Here is a 17122-nt window from a genome sequence, read left to right on the forward strand (position 1 = left end):
TTCCTTTGGTATAATCCTCATAACTCTATATGTGACCTAAATTTCATATTTTCACCATCAATCATGTTTGGTCTCGATCACATAATATTTTTGCATAACTTTTTTTTTAAGATTTCTAGCTTAGCTTCTTTAACATATATGAAAATACACTTAGGTACTTACAACCACAAATAATCATTATGAAGGGTGCGGGGAAATAACCCATAATTCATTACTTAAATGCTTTGAACCTTTAATAACCTTGAGTTAAGTGATGATTTTCCATTTATGAAATATAAACTCATACTCATGTTTACTCTATCATTCAACCTTAAATACAAACTCATGCTCTTTCGGTACTCTAACAATCAACCTTAAATAATTCATAAACATAAAAGTTCCTTAAAACAATTCATATCCACAAAATCATGCTTTTATTAATTCTTTCATAAACTTCCTTGAGGACATTAATGATCCTTAAACATTTCATAACATGTCCTTGACAAAATATCTATGACATGATTCAAATCTAAAACAGGAAACTTAGGTTCAAACGTACATAAGAACTAAATTGAAATAGTATCAGCGTTGGCGTCATCTTCTTCTTCCTTGTCAGCTCTCATCATGTAAGCTTTTCCAGATATTGGTGGTCGTGGTGGATCATGATCAACCCTAGCATTGTTGTTGTTTCGTTCATGATTGATCGAGGTTGCTCTTCCAACATCCGTGGGAGGTGGTTTAGGGCAGTCTCTTACAAAATGATCTTTTCCTCCACATCGATAACATGTCTTTGTTCCTGCACGACATTCACTTTCGGTATGGTTTCTCTTTCCACACTTAGCACACCATACCTTACGAGATGCTCTATCATTGTGACCTTGGTCTCTTCTATAATTATGGTTTCCTTGGTTTGGCCTTTTAGCTCCTTCATTGTTTTGATTATCATTCTTCCTTTTATCACCAACATTTTGTGCTTCTCGTAGTAATACAACTCGTTCGACATTAACTGCAATATCAACCATATCTTGATAGGAAGTAAACCTTTGAGTTGCCAACCTATCTTGGTATTTCAAATGAAGACCTCGCTCAAAACGGTTCATCCTAGATTGTTCTGTCGATACCAGCTCCGGTGCAAATCTTGACAATTCCATGAACTTGTTTGCATATTCCATAACACTCATTGTTCCTTGTTGCAAGTGTAAAAACTCGTCTTCCTTTTGTTTCCTCAGGGATGGTGGATAAAACTTGTCTCTTAATAACTTTTGCAGTTCGGTCCAACTAAATCTAGGCTCATTCTTCCTTTCCTTATTAACTTTCCACCATAAACTTGCTTGACCCGTTAAGTAAAACACGGCGAAATCGACTCTCCATTCCTTAGGACATTGCAAGGTTTCAAACAACTGATCTATGCGGTTAATCCAATCCTCGAATTCTACAGGGTCGGGCTTGCCATCATAAGATGGTGGGTTCAGGGGTGAAAACTTCTTGAACATTGACGCATTTTCGTTCGCATTTGTCGATTTCTTTTTCTGAGAATCTTTGATTAATTCAGCTAACATCGTGCTAACGGTTTCTAATCGTTCCATCCTTTCTTTGTGATCTTCGATAGGTTGATCGTCATAGGGATCATCATGGGTGACATCCCCATAGATAGTGTCATCATTGACATGGACGTTGTGATCGTTGTGAGCTCCATCGTTAATATCGTTAGTCACCTCGATAGTCGACATTCTGCATAACGTGCTCAATCAGGAAAACATACATAATAGGAAAATAATCCCTTTTCAGCCCGTTCCTACACTCACACTCATTTCCTTTTTACTTAACATGATTTTAACATATTCTTTTATTCTTTAAAACTCTTTGCTTAAAGCCTATTGAATTCTATTTCGTGCGAAACCCGTAAGGTTTAGCACTTATGGTCCAGAACCTTGGCTCTGAATACCAAACTGTAACGCCCCGACCTCTAATTCAATTATTTAATCATAATTAGCAGCGGAATTAACCTAATTCGGTCGGGACATTACCCGCCGTAACTCCCTCTTGGGAATTACAAGGCAACTATCAATCATAAGCTATTAAACTCCAAAATTCACATAATCATCCTTCTCAATTCCTTAATCAAAGTACATAACTTAATCTCGAATCTTTACTGAAACTTGTTACAACTTAACATTAACTTAGGTGAACTTGGTAATAGTGAAATCCTCGCCACTACTCGTTTCCGTGGTCCACAGCAGTACCTAAAACGGAAAACAAAACGGTGAGCCGAAGACTCAGTAACAAGTTACCCTAGCATCGTAACATCATTTCAATTCATTTTATTTAATAAACAGGGAGAATAGAATTTAATAAATCAATATTTCAGAAGCATCATTTCGAAAACATCATTTCAGGAACATTATTTCAGGAATATTATTTCAGGAACATCATTTCAGGAACATCATTTCATTAATCTTTTTCCTTTTAACAGTATTTATTCTGGTCGTCATGACTTTACAGGAAAACATGGTAGGACGTCTCCTACGAACAGGGGAAGCCAGTGCTTCATAACAGGGGGAGTCAATGCTCCATAACAGGGGAAGCCGGTGATTCGTTTCAGGGGGAACCTTGGTTCCATATCAAGGGAAGCCAGTGCTTCTTATCAGGGGGAACCTTGGTTCCATATCAGGGGAAGCCAGTGCTTCTTATCAGGGGGAACCTTGGTTCCATATCAGGGGAACTTGACCAGTTCTTACACTTTTATTTATCATGTTTACATTTCTTTTAATCGAACATTAATCAGGAAAATCTCAATCATTCAGGGTGGTTCAATAAACCATTAAATCTCGTTATTTCATAAAATCATTTCTTTCAGGAATAATAATAATTCATTAAATCAATACTTTGCATAAAGCTGCATTATCGTAAAACAATTCAATCAAATCATACTTGTAATCCCGCAAATCATAAAACATCATTATAAAACATCAATCATTCATAACATCATTCATAAATACATTTCGAAGGGATTGCGGGTACTAGCAATAACCGTTACCTCAATTCCACAATTTGCTAAGCCTTTTCGCTGGTTCGTTCTTCCTGAGCTCCGAGTTTGATTTCTTTCAAAGTATCAAATTATCGAATTAGTTCTTAAAACGATAAATACTTTAGAACCGATATTTTATAAATAATGAATTTATAGATAGTGAATTTTTTTAAAATAATAAATTTAATAAAAGTATAATTTTTATAAAATCTTCAAAATATTATTAAACGACATTCTAATCAAAATACGTATATTTCATATATAGATTATATGAAAATTATTTAATTTCATAAATTAACGAAACTATTATTTAAATCAAATTTCAGCCAAAATATATATATATATATATATATATATATATATATATATATATATATATATATATATATATATATATATATATATATATATATATATATATATATATATATATATATATTTAAAATTATCATGTAAAACCTATATTATCACAATATTAAACTATGTAATAATTTATATTCATAAAACATTAATACTTAATTAAAGAAATAATACTCACTTTAAGGTATTGGGTCAAGGTAAGAGTATTGGGCTTGGCTTGGATAATGGGTTTAGAAGTTTACAGTAAAACCAATTGGGTTTCTTTTCCTTCTTCTCTCTTTCTTTTTTTTTTTTTTTTTTTTTTTTTAATTGGGCACGAAGCAGGGGCGAAGAACAGGGGAACGGACGAAGGGGAAGGAGAGAGGGAAGGGAGGTGGCCGCGGCCTGGGCTTGGGCGGCGCAAAGGCGCGGAACCGCGCCGGTAAGGCGAAGGTGGTGGTGTGGTTTGGCGGCGGCGAAACAGCAAGGAAGGGGAGAGAGATTCGAACCGAGGAGGGGAAAGAAGGGGAGTTCAGGGGTGTTTCTGGGCGGTGGTTGCGGTGACTCGCCGGAGTACTTGGGGGCAGGGGTTGGTTTACAGGGTGGTGAGGTGTTTGGAATTGGTGGTGGTTGCGTTTGGTGGTGCGGCAGAGGGGGACAAGGGAGGCAGGGGAAACAGAGGGCAGGGAAAACGGTGGTGCGGTGGTGGTTCTAGGTGGTTGCGGTGGTGACGGACAGTGGGTGGTGGAGGAGTCGAGGAGGATAATGGTGGTGGTGGTGGGTTGCAGTGGCGGCAGCCACCGGCGGTGGTGGTGGTTGGAATCAAAGAAAACAAAGGAGTTGATTTTCAGTTTTTGGTAACTGATTTTTGGTTGAAAAAGAATGGAACATATATGGCTGATTATAGTGAAAAGTAGAGTGAAGAAAAAGCTAAAATACTTGGGGATTAAGCAAGTGAATGTAGACTGAATTGTGGGTAGAGAGGAATGAAGGAATTCCTTCATTCTTGTTGTTGTTTGTATGTTGTTGTTTGTACGTGAATAGCAAGGAAGGAGGAAGAAAAACGCCAATTTGTTCCTTAGGGGCATTTTGGTCATTTCACATAGTTAGGCAAGATTTCTGAAAATTGGTTTCTATTTTAGGAAAATGTTTAATTAAAACCAAGTTTTGGATTAATTCCTTATAAAAAAAAATATCGTTAACGAAAAATAAATTTAGTTTTCGAATAAAGATAAGAACGATTCGAAATTATTGAAAATCCAAAAGTAATTAAAATTTATATTATAAAATCTGAAAAGTAAATCGTGTAACAATATTAAAAATTCAAGCGAAATAAAACTTCGTTAATTAAAATAAAGTTTGAAATTAGGATCTTAAAATACGTTTAAGCTAAATAAAAATGATTAAGCATAATTAAACGAGTTTTAAAAATTCAGGGTATTACAGTTTATACATGGGAAAAGATTGTTCCTAAGAAATTCTACTCTCCACGATCAAGAAACGACCTCCAAGTAAGATTAAAGAGGATTTATTCGATCTGAATTTATGTTTTCTATGTATAGAATTAGCATTTTTTTTCTACATTTACACATTAAACACGTGATTGAGTAAGGATATAACAGTAAATACAAAAAAAGAAAATATTAAGTTCTCTGTTTTTTATTAGTCGCAACCAAAGAAACTTTTACACTATTCACATACTCTTTTTTACCATCTTTGATAATTTATATGTAAGTTAAAACATATTCTTATGAGATCTTGTTAAATATACTGCGTACTGACCATGTTTGATCATTGTTTTAAGGCAAATACGTAAGAGTATAAAAGAGAATCCAAAATAGAACAAAGGTTACTCAAAAGTTAGCTTACGTATGTCGTAATTTAGAAGGTGGACTATAGTGCACAATGAGCATGTTGTACCTTAAGAACACTAATATATAATTAAAAGTACATCTGGTTACGTGAAAAGAACATGAATGTATTTTGTATTTATATTTTAATAAATAGTGAAATAATATATTATTTTATATAACAAAAAAGTGAAATATTATATCACATGTTCTTTTGTCGTAGTGTCTTGTTCTTTTACTTATGCACATATGTTCATTTGGTGCACCATACTCACTGTGCACCATGGTGCATAGTCCACGGATTGTACGTAAATAGATATTGAAAATGACGTAAATAGACTAATTAAACCATGTGCTATATACTTCTACTTTACACCCATAAAATAGCATAAGACAATCATACAAGTAGAATAATTGGCACATAAATAGTTTCACTACAATTATGATAATAACTAAGCTAAACAAAAAATGAGGTGCCTACCTTGGAAACATACGCTCTTCTTTCCACCACCACTATTCATTCTTACTTATACTCACATACCCTCTTCAGTTTTCTTCTCTTTCCTTGCGCTGGAATTTCGTAGCGCAGCCAAGGAATGCGCTGAAAGTTTCTAGCGCATTCTCCAGGGCTGCAGAATATATAATTCTGTTATTTCGATTCGTAACTTTTATTCGTTTTTTGTGACGCTTTAAGCGTTTTTGATGACTTTAGTACTGTTGTTGACCCTAAACTACGTGTCTGGTTAGTTAGCTTCACATAGAAATTAAAAATTCTACACGAAACTAAGAGTAAGCATGGATTCAGATACGAATGCGCATTTAGTTTAATGATGAGTCTTTAAAGTATGATAGGTTGGGTGTCAAAAGTGTACCAAATCTATCGTCAATTCCCCAACAGACTCCGGTTGAAGTAGTCGGGTTCATGAACGAAATTTATCAAGCCCTATCCGGTGTATGCTAGAGTGGCACATACCGGGATTGCACCTGGGAGATAAACGATTTAATTTGGTGGATGTGCTACATTGCGAAAGTGTTGAGTGGACAACAACCGAAGCGCGTGCACCCCGGGCCGATAGGTGTCCTTATTCCCAACTTCCGAGATGTAACATGCCAAGGAAGCCAAGATTGGTATGCGGTTATGTCGCAATAGTTCGTCACATTAATAACTTTAGGTTGTCCGAACTTAATAAGGAAGTAAATGCGGCCTACCGTTCGGTTTCTGCCATACAGCTTCAATACCGACGCACTATTTGCAAAAGTACTTCAAAATTGTCCCCAGCAAAGTCGCCACTGTGAGGGAGTCAAAAAATAAGACGAGCGTACTCTTCTGAAGAAAATGGCTCGAGACTTTCCCCTCGGGGTGTGGCAATCATATTGAATAAAATGGGGACTAACTACATGCGTTAGCCTCTTTTTTTACTAGTCTTTAGGAGTCGCCATTCAATTTTACAAATACAATGAAGAAAACTGAAAAAACCCGGTGATCGTGATATGCCCAAAAGGCGAGCATATTTGATCACAAAGGCCATAGGTTCCCTTGTGATCCCTGCTATGGAGATCTCTCAACGTACATCCAGCGGAGTAGAGATTGAGAGTTTGTGGGACATTTACTTATACGGGGATTGACCAGCATTAGCCCACATGCGGTCCTTACTAGTTCAATGTGACGACAAAAGGGACATGCGTTTAGACTACATTACTAATCTGAGTTGGTTTTGATGCACATATAATTAACTAAACAACGTCAAAAGAGTGATTTAGATTGATTTAACGTGCTTAACAATAATCATATTTGTCAAAGAATTATGTTATTAGGCGTGAGTAATATAACAGATTTAGGTTAACAGATCTATAAAAGTGATAAAAGTGATAAAACATAGATTTCAGGTTACAGTATACCGTAGGCTATACTACGGTGTTCTCTAGAACACTAACCACTTGTCTCTATTAGCCTTCCTTTTCTGCATTGAACTTCCTGATAACTGACTGGCTGTTTGGTGAGATTCCTCCAGAGTTTCCTTTGAATTCCTTAGCTTAGGCTTGGGGTTCGATTAGAACTTCAGCAGGATTAAGACTACGATGAGCGATTGCGCGGACAAAGTCTGCTTAACAGTGTGTTAATACGGCAGACGATTGTGAATACGGGGCAGAGTGCAGCTTCGGTTAATACTCAAGCTTAGGGTATTTTGTGGTAACTTTATGGTAATAGGTGATCGTTTCTGGATTTTAGATGGTCGTATTTATAGTGTAACCAGTTGAAATAAGATAAACATCTAAAGAGTCCAAGTTTTTGTGAAAATCAAATTGCAGCGCCAGAAAAAAGTGGCGTTGGCCTATTATGCGCTAGAATATTATAGCGCTGAGTTCTAATGCACCAGATTTGTTTGTAATGACTCATTGACAGCTTATCAGGAAGTCTATCCTTGTCGTGACTGGCTGAGAACCAAATTGTAGCGCCATAATTTTATGGTGCTGGTGTTTGGAGCGCTGGATTATTGCAGCGCATGTATGGCATGCCCTAGAATTTTCTAGCGTTGGTGTTTGCTTTCCGCGGGATTCTAGATTTTTCGGTTTTTATTCTTAATTTCTATCGCATACACGGTTTCAACTCTTCAATGATACCCATTGGAGTGCAACTCTTATCCTTCCCTCAAGGATTAATCGTAATACGACATAATTACTTGAAAATCGCGGTTACTATTCAGGATAGCTGTTAAGCAGGGAAATTACTATAAATATCATTTACTAAAATTGGAAATATGTGTTTTGGGATTGTGTTAGTAAGTCAAAGGTCGTTCGTCGCGTACTTAGGAAATCGTAGACAAGCAGTGTTTGGTTTCATAATCGAACTCACCACTTTGGGCATAGGACAAAGGTAGGCGCCTACACTTTGTACTAATACTTGTTTATTTGTTTTATATGTTCTATTGGAACTTATCTGATTGATCTAAAATTATAGAACCTTAAACTAATTTATATAAGGTCTTATAAGTCGAAAAAAACACTCCCTAAGTGAAAATTTTAATTTTTAACCAAATAATGTTACTCCTTTCCTTTGAAATGTTTATACATGGGAAAAGATTGTTCCTAAGAAATTCTACTCTCCACGATCAAGAAACGACCTCCAAGTAAGATTAAAGAGGATTTATTCGATCTGAATTTATGTTTTCTATGTATAGAATTAGCATTTTTTTTCTACATTTACACATTAAACACGTGATTGAGTAAGGATATAACAGTAAATACAAAAAAAGAAAATATTAAGTTCTCTGTTTTTTATTAGTCGCAACCAAAGAAACTTTTACACTATTCACATACTCTTTTTTACCATCTTTGATAATTTATATGTAAGTTAAAACATATTCTTATGAGATCTTGTTAAATATACTGCGTTCTGACCATGTTTGATCATTGTTTTAAGGCAAATACGTAAGAGTATAAAAGAGAATCCAAAATAGAACAAAGGTTACTCAAAAGTTAGCTTACGTATGTCGTAATTTAGAAGGTGGACTATAGTGCACAATGAGCATGTTGTACCTTAAGAACACTAATATATAATTAAAAGTACATCTGGTTACGTGAAAAGAACATGAATGTATTTTGTATTTATATTTTAATAAATAGTGAAATAATATATTATTTTATATAACAAAAAAGTGAAATATTATATCACATGTTCTTTTGTCGTAGTGTCTTGTTCTTTTACTTATGCACATATGTTCATTTGGTGCACCATACTCACTGTGCACCATGGTGCATAGTCCACGGATTGTACATAAATAGATATTGAAAATGACGTAAATAGACTAATTAAACCATGTGCTATATACTTCTACTTTACACCCATAAAATAGCATAAGACAATCATACAAGTAGAATAATTGGCACATAAATAGTTTCACCACAATTATGATATTAACTAAGCTAAACAAAAAATGAGGTGCCTACCTTGGAAACATACGCTCTTCTTTCCACCACCACCATTCATTCTTACTTATACTCACATACCCTCTTCAGTTTTCTTCTCTTTCCTTGCGCTGGAATTTCTTAGCGCAGCCAAGGAATGCGCTGAAAGTTTCTAGCGCATTTTCCAGGGCTGCAGAATATATAATTCTGTTATTTCGATTCGTAACTTTTATTCGTTTTTTGTGACGCTTTAAGCGTTTTTGATGACTTTAGTACTGTTGTTGACCCTAAACTACGTGTCTGGTTAGTTAGCTTCACATAGAAATTAAAAATTCTACACGAAACTAAGAGTAAGCATGGATTCAGATACGAATGCGCATTTAGTTTAATGATGAGTCTTTAAAGTATGATAGGTTGGGTGTCAAAAGTGTACCAAATCTATCGTCAATTCCCCAACAGACTCCGGTTGAAGTAGTCGGGTTCATGAACGAAATTTATCAAGCCCTATCCGGTGTATGCTAGAGTGGCACATACCGGGATTGCACCTGGGAGATAAACGATTTAATTTGGTGGATGTGCTACATTGCGAAAGTGTTGAGTGGACAACAACCGAAGCGCGTGCACCCCGGGCCGATAGGTGTCCTTATTCCCAACTTCCGAGATGTAACATGCCAAGGAAGCCAAGATTGGTATGCGGTTATGTCGCAATAGTTCGTCACATTAATAACTTCAGGTTGTCCGAACTTAATAAGGAAGTAAATGCGGCCTACCGTTCGGTTTCTGCCATACAGCTTCAATACCGACGCACTATTTGCAAAAGTACTTCAAAATTGTCCCCAGCAAAGTCGCCACTGTGAGGGAGTCAAAAAAGAAGACGAGCGTACTCTACTGAAGAAAATGGCTCGAGACTTTCCCCTCGGGGTGTGGCAATCATATTAAATAAAATGGGGACTAACTACATGCGTTAGCCTCTTTTTTTACTAGTCTTTAGGAGTCGCCATTCAATTTTACAAATACAATGAAGAAAACTGAAAAAAACCGGTGATCGTGATATGCCCAAAAGGCGAGCATATTTGATCACAAAGGCCATAGGTTCCCTTGTGATCCCTGCTATGGAGATCTCTCAACGTACATCCAGCAGAGTAGAGATTGAGAGTTTGTGGGACATTTACTAATACGGGGATTGACCATCATTAGCCCACATGCGGTCCTTACTAGTTCAATGTGACGACAAAAGGGACATGCGTTTAGTCTACATTACTAATCTGAGTTGGTTTTTATGCACATATAATTAACTAAACAACGTCAAAAGAGTGATTTAGATTGATTTAACGTGCTTAACAATAATCATATTTGTCCAAGAATTATGTTATTAGGCGTGAGTAATATAACAGATTTAAGTTAACAGATCTATAAAAGTGATAAAAGTGATATATAGATTTCAGGTTACAGTATACCGTAGGCTATACTACGGTTCTCTAGAACACAAACACTTGTCTCTATTAGCCTTCCTTTTCTGTGTTGAACTTCTTGATAACTGACTGGCTGTTTGGTGAGATTCCTCCAGAGTTTCCTTTGAATTCTTTAGCTTAGACTGGGATGCGCGATTGTGCGGACAAAGTCTGCTTAACAGTGTGTTAATACGGCAGACGATTGCGAATACGAGGCAGGGTGCAGCTTCGGTTAATACTCAAGCTTAGGGTATTTTGTGGTAACTTGATGGTAATTGGTGATCGTTTCCGGATTTTAGATGGTCGTATTTATAGTGTAACTAGTTGAAATAAGATAAACATCTAAAGAGTTCGAGTTTTTGTGAAAATCAAATTGCAGCGCCAGAAAAAAGTGGCGTTGGCCTGTTATACGCTAGAATATTATAGCGCTGAGTTCTGATGCACCAGATTTGTTTGTGTTGACTCATTGACAGCTCATCAGGAAGTCTATCCTTGCCGTGACTGGCTGAGAACCAAATTGTAGCGCCATAATTTTATGGTGCTGGTGTTTGGAGCGCTGGATTATTGCGGCGCATGTATGGCATGCCCCAGAATTTTCTAGCGTTGGTGTTTGCTTTCCGCGGGATTCAAGACTTTTCGGGTTTTATTCTTAATTTCTATCTCATACACGGTTTCAACTCTTCAATGATTCCCATTGGAGTGCAACTCTTATCCTTCCCTCAAGGATTCATCGTAATACGACATAATCACTTGAAAATCGCGGTTACTATTCTGGATAGCTGTTAAGCAGGGAAATTACTATAAATATCATTTACTAAAATTGGAAATATGTGTTTTGGGATTGTGTTAGTAAGTCAAAGGCCGTTCGTCGCGTACTTAGGAAATCGTAGACAAGCAGTGTTTGGTTTCATAATCGAACTCACCACTTTGGGCATAGGACAAAGGTAGGCGCCTACACTTTGTACTAATACTTGTTTATTTAACTTATATGTTCTATTGGAACTTATCTGATTTATCTAAAATTATAGAACCTTAAACTAATTTATATAAGGTCTTATAAGTCGAAAAAAAAACACTCCCTAAGTGAAAATTTTAATGTTTAACCAAATAATGTTACTCCTTTCCTTTGAAATGTTTATACATGGGAAAAGATTCTGCCTAAGAAATTGTACTCTCCACGATCAAGAAACGACCTCCAAGTTAGACGAAAGAGGATTTATTCGATCTGAATTTATGTTTTCTATGTATAAAATTAGCATTTTTTTCCACATTTACACATTAAACACGTGATTGAGTAAGGATATAACAGTAAATATAAAAACAGAACATATTAAGTTCTCTGTCTTTTATTAGTCGCAACCAAAGAAACTTTTTTACTATTCACATACTCTTTTTTACCATCTTTGATAATTTATAAGTAAGTTAAAACATATTCTTATGAGATCTTGTTAAATATACTGCGTTCTGACCATGTTTGATCATTGTTTTAAGGCAAATACGTAAGAGTATAAAAGAGAATCCAAAATAGAACAAAGGTTACTCAAAAGTTAGCTTACGTATGTCTCAATTTAGAAGGTGGACTATGGTGCACAGTGAGCATGTTGTACCTTAAAAACACTAATATATAATTAAAAGTACATCTGGTTACGTGAAAAGAACATGATTGTATTTTGTATGTATATTTTAATAAATAGTGAAACAATATATTATTTTATATAACAAAAAAGTGAAATATTATATCGCATGTTCTTTTGTCGTAGTGTCTTGTTCTTTTACTTATGCACATATATTCATTTGGTGCACCATACTCACTGTGCACCATGGTGCATAGTCCACGGATTGTACATAAATAGATATTGAAAATGACGTAAATAGACTAATTAAACCATGTGCTATATACTTCTACTTTACACCCATAAAATAGCATGAGACAATCATACAAGAAGAATAATTGGCACATAAATAGTTTCACTACAATTATGATATTGACTAAGCTAAACAAAAAATGAGGTGCCTACCTTGAAAACATACCCTCTTCTTTCCACCACCACCATTCATTCTTACTTATACTCACTCTCACTCCATCTTTCTTTCTTTCTTTCTATTTTCCATCAATTTTACCTCAAATTTCATCAATAAAAACATTTAATAATTTAAAAATGGCAGAATCAATCCTATCAAATTCCGGCAAGGCTCCACCAAGTCCGGCCACCGTGAACGACGGAGAAGATGCCGTGGAGATCCGTCAATCAAAGAAGAGGAAAAACTGCCCAACTTTCTCTCTTCTTCAATTGAACAAAAAACTTATTGATGGGCAATCAAATTCAAGCTTTACCTTCTCTTTCCCCACTGATGAACTCACTACCACGACTCCCGATGTGACTCCCAAATTCGGATTCTTCAATTCGGGTAAGGATACGAGTACTGGGTTGTCGTCGGAAAGTGGCCGTTCTTGTCAAGCTCCAGCGAAGAACAGCGAGGGAATTACAGCGGTTGAAGAAGCTGACAAGATTTGACATTTTTGTATTGATATTTTTCTAGATTTTTTTTATTAGTCATGTGACTTTAAAATTAGTAGGCCTCTGAAATCAAGGGATCTTGTAACTTGTAACTTGTAACTTGTAATAATGGATTAGCATAAAGTAATACACTAAGTACTTGCTTTCTTCAATACTAAGAATATATATTTTTTTTTTTGATATAGGCTTAATTTTGCATAAATAAAAAGGTTCACACATTACAACGAGTTACATAACACACTAAAAGCAAACTACTTAACGTTAAATAGATAGCAAGATCTTTTCTGTTGACCATCTGGTTGTTGACTTGACTTTGTTTACATCGCCACAGATCAAGTAGCATGCCAAAGGCAAAAAAAATGTTGTTTTAGGGAATTAGGGGTAATGGAATAATCTTAAAAGAAAATGAGAAAGTAGACAATATTTGATATTATCTTTATGCATCATTGTCCAGTATGTTAGAATGTTTCTTGAATCGGTTAATGCTTTTCGAGCAATCTTTTATACTATCTGTATTTTTTTATGAGTTACATGTTGACTGACACAAGTATTAAGGAACAATACTTGAATTTGATATAATAACGATGTAAGTGGTATAGTGACAATAAAGAAATATAAAAATAAAAACAAATAGGGTATAAAAATTACCAACAAAAGAATTATTTATGATTTAAGTGGTGTCATAGGAAAGTAAAAATACGAAGTAATAAATAATTGAGGAGTGGGTGTGAAAGTTACCAAAAATGGAAATGAGACTCCTAAAAAATATGGCTGAAAGTAGTAAGTGTGACTCTTAAAAAAAATACGGAGGAAATAGTGTATTTGTTATTCAGGGTTCAGGTTATCTGTCTTGGCCTATTTTATGGGGTTTTCCGTATCATCTTAGAGATACTTTATACTCCTCATGTATTTTTTTAGGAGTCACACTTAACATTTTCGACCGTATTTTATTAGGAGTCACACCTCCATTTTTAGTATTTTTTCTACCCCACATGACCACCTTTTCATTATTTAATATATCTAATATCCTCTAGGGATCACCACTACAATAAACTCCGACTCTACTTTGATTAAAATATTTTTCCCATCATCTTTTTTATATTTGTTTATTATTCCATACCCTACTTGCTTTATTATTTTTATTAGATTCAACTCTATCTTCTTCCTTAATACGCACGTCGGTCAATATGTAACTCCTAATAAAATACGAAGGGATTATTGCATAAATTCTCTAGCTTAAAAGCTGGATGTATTATGTAATCTGTATTATTTAATATAAGTTCAACAATTTTTTTTTTATCTTTTATGCATGAAAAACTAGCACATTATTAGTGAACCACTTTAAATTTTGTGTTCTTTAATTATGTTCTTATTTAATCTTTCTTACATCTATTGTAAGACAACAAATAAAAAGTTTAAGGAACTAAAAATTAATTCGTCCGTGTTGGATTACTCAAAAGGGTAATTTTCTAAGAATAATTGGATCTATGTTGAATTCTTTCTTATGGAGTTAAAACTTTTAAATAGACATGTACCACACTAATTTTTATTATGGACCAGTGGCAAATTAGTCAATTCAATATAAGTTGGCACATGTGACTGTTCTCATTTCTGTTCTCGTTTCTTTTCTCTACAACAAATGCTTGTTTCTGTTCTCTGCTCTCCTTTCTCTCTCCATCTCAGTTTTTTTCGCCTCCATTTTACGTCGAATTATTACTATTGTCAGGCTCACATTCTCCATCATGTGAATGGAATCTTGTTTGACCTCCTTATTACCAATCAGTCAAGTAGTCCATAGTTTCTTTTGGATACCCAACGAAGAAACATTTGTCAGATTTAGGTTGTAGCTTGTCCGAAATTAATCGCTTGACATATGCTTCGCAACCCCAAATCTTCAGAAAAGACAACTTTGGAAGTTTCCCAGTCCATAATTTGTATGGAGTCTTTTCAACAGCTTTTGACGGAGCACGATTCAGTGTGAATGCTGCAGTTTGCAACGCATGTCCCCAGAACTGTAAAGGAAGTTCGGCCTGACCCATCATTGACCTGACCATATCGAGTAAGGTCCTATTTCTCCGTTCCGACACTCCATTCCATTGAGGTGTCCCCGGAGCAGTCAATTCAGAAAGAATACCGCATCCTTTTAGATGGTCATCAAACTCGTGGCTAAGATATTCACCTCCTCGATCTGATCTTAGAGCTTTGATTTTCTTGCCATGTTGATTCTCTACTTCATTTTGAAATTCTCGGAATTTCTCAAACGATTCAGACTTGTGCTTCATTAAGTAAATATAGCCATATATATTGAAGTCGTCCGTAAACGTTATGAAATAGCTGAACTCACCTCTAGCTTTCGTACTCATAGGCCCATATACGTTCGTATGTATTAGCCCTAGTAGTTCGCTTGCTCTTTCTCCCACCTTTGAGAAAGGTTGCTTTGTCATTTTGCCAAGTAAACAAGATTCGCATTGATCAATCTTCTCTAAGTCGAATGATTCTAGAATTCCTTTCCGTTGAAGTAATTCCATGCGCTTTATGTTTATATGGCCTAATCGACAATGCCACATAAATGTGAGATCCGAATCACCAGTTTTAGCCTTTTTGGTATTTATGTTATAAATGTGTTTGCTCGTATCTAGCACATAAAGACCGTTTTCTTGTTGTGCTGAACCATAAAACATTCCATTCAAAGAAAAAGAACAACTATTGTCTTTAAATTGAAAACTAAAACCTTTAGAATCCAAACTTGAAACGGAAATGATGTTTCTGGTGATACTAGGAACATAGTAACAGTTTTCTAGTTCCAAAACAAACCCACTAGGCAAAGAAATAAAATAAGATCCTACGGCTAATGCAGCAATCCGTGCTCCATTTCCCACGCGTAGATCTATCTCGCCTTTATCAAGATTTCTACTTCTCCTTAGTCCCTGTGAATTGGAACATAAGTGTGAGCCACAACCAGTATCTAATACCCAAGAAGTAGAATTAGCAAGATTACAATGTATAACATACATACCTGAAGGAGAAGCAACGTTTCCGTCCTTCTTCTCTTCCTTTAGTTTGGGGAAATCTCGCTTTTAATGACCAATTTCATTACAATTGAAGCATTGCGATGTAGATGGAGAACGATCCTTCTTCATCTTCTTCTTGGATGGCGCCACTTGCCTTCCTGAAGTAGATGGAGATGCACCCTTGCTTTGGATCTTCCCCGGAACCTTTTTCTTGATTTTCTTACTCTTTACTTTTAGCGATGCTTGCTTATCACTTACAAAGTCCAATTCGTACTGATGAAGCAAGTAAATTAGTTCACTAAGAGTATTCTCCCTTTTCTTGGAGAAATAGAGTAGTTTGAATTTCTTATAACCAGGGTGAAGAGAATTCAAAAGTATTCCCGCAGCTGCAGAATCTGGGAATGGATCACCAAGTAACTCAAGCCGATTGAGAAGCCCAACCATTTTCATTGTACGAGTTCTGATTGGCGTCCGTTCTGTCATTTTAAGATCAATGACCCTTTCCCTTGCTTTTTGTCTTTCGACGTCAAAGCAACAACCCAGTGGAGCGTTAAGCTAGATCCTCAAATGAATTTACCAATTCAAAAACATTTTGGTCGACATGTTGACCACCATGTTGGAATCTACCACGACATATATCCCTAAGATGCCTTAGGAGTGCCCATGGCTCGTATGCAACGAACCTTGCACTCCAATCATTGGGGATAGAGCCAAGGATAAGATCCATCACTAGCGACACGTGGCTTGCCCACGTATAGTGCTTTTCTGGAGTCATATCCTTTGAGTAATAGCTGGGGATGGGATGGTCAACTACATATTCAATGTTGTTCCACCTGAGGACTTGCCGAAGCTTCCTCTCCCAATCAAGAAAGTTTGATAGGTTCAATTTTACATCCAGAATTTCAGTTACTTTGAGTTTTGTTTTGATCGCGGCCATATTGATTACTACAATCGAAAAGAATATGCAATAAATAACCATTCATACAATTCAATAACTTTGAAATAAAAGCAAAAACATGCAATCATTAAAGCTATTAAA

The 17122-nt window shown here is 35.7% G+C and overlaps 1 protein-coding gene across 1 annotated transcript; it reads right to left on the reverse strand.

Moving 5' to 3' along the window:
• Nucleotides 1-416: 416 nt before the first annotated feature.
• On the reverse strand, nucleotides 417-3622 carry LOC130465770 (uncharacterized). Its single transcript, XM_056834622.1, has 3 exons — nucleotides 3546-3622; nucleotides 3017-3080; nucleotides 417-1710 (listed from the first exon to the last, which is right to left on the reverse strand). Exon 3 carries the CDS (start codon nucleotides 1707-1709, stop codon nucleotides 546-548), a length of 1164 nt encoding a protein of 387 aa, XP_056690600.1. The 5' UTR covers nucleotide 1710; nucleotides 3017-3080; nucleotides 3546-3622; the 3' UTR covers nucleotides 417-545.
• Nucleotides 3623-17122: the final 13500 nt, after the last annotated feature.

Source organism: Spinacia oleracea, chromosome 1 (assembly GCF_020520425.1).
Source record: "Spinacia oleracea cultivar Varoflay chromosome 1, BTI_SOV_V1, whole genome shotgun sequence".
NCBI classification, from domain to species: domain Eukaryota; kingdom Viridiplantae; phylum Streptophyta; class Magnoliopsida; order Caryophyllales; family Amaranthaceae; genus Spinacia; species Spinacia oleracea.

Coding starts and splice junctions, on each gene's coding strand:
- LOC130465770 (XM_056834622.1), bottom strand. CDS start 1,709: ATGTCGACTATCGAGGTGACTAACGATATTAACGATGGAGCTCACAAC.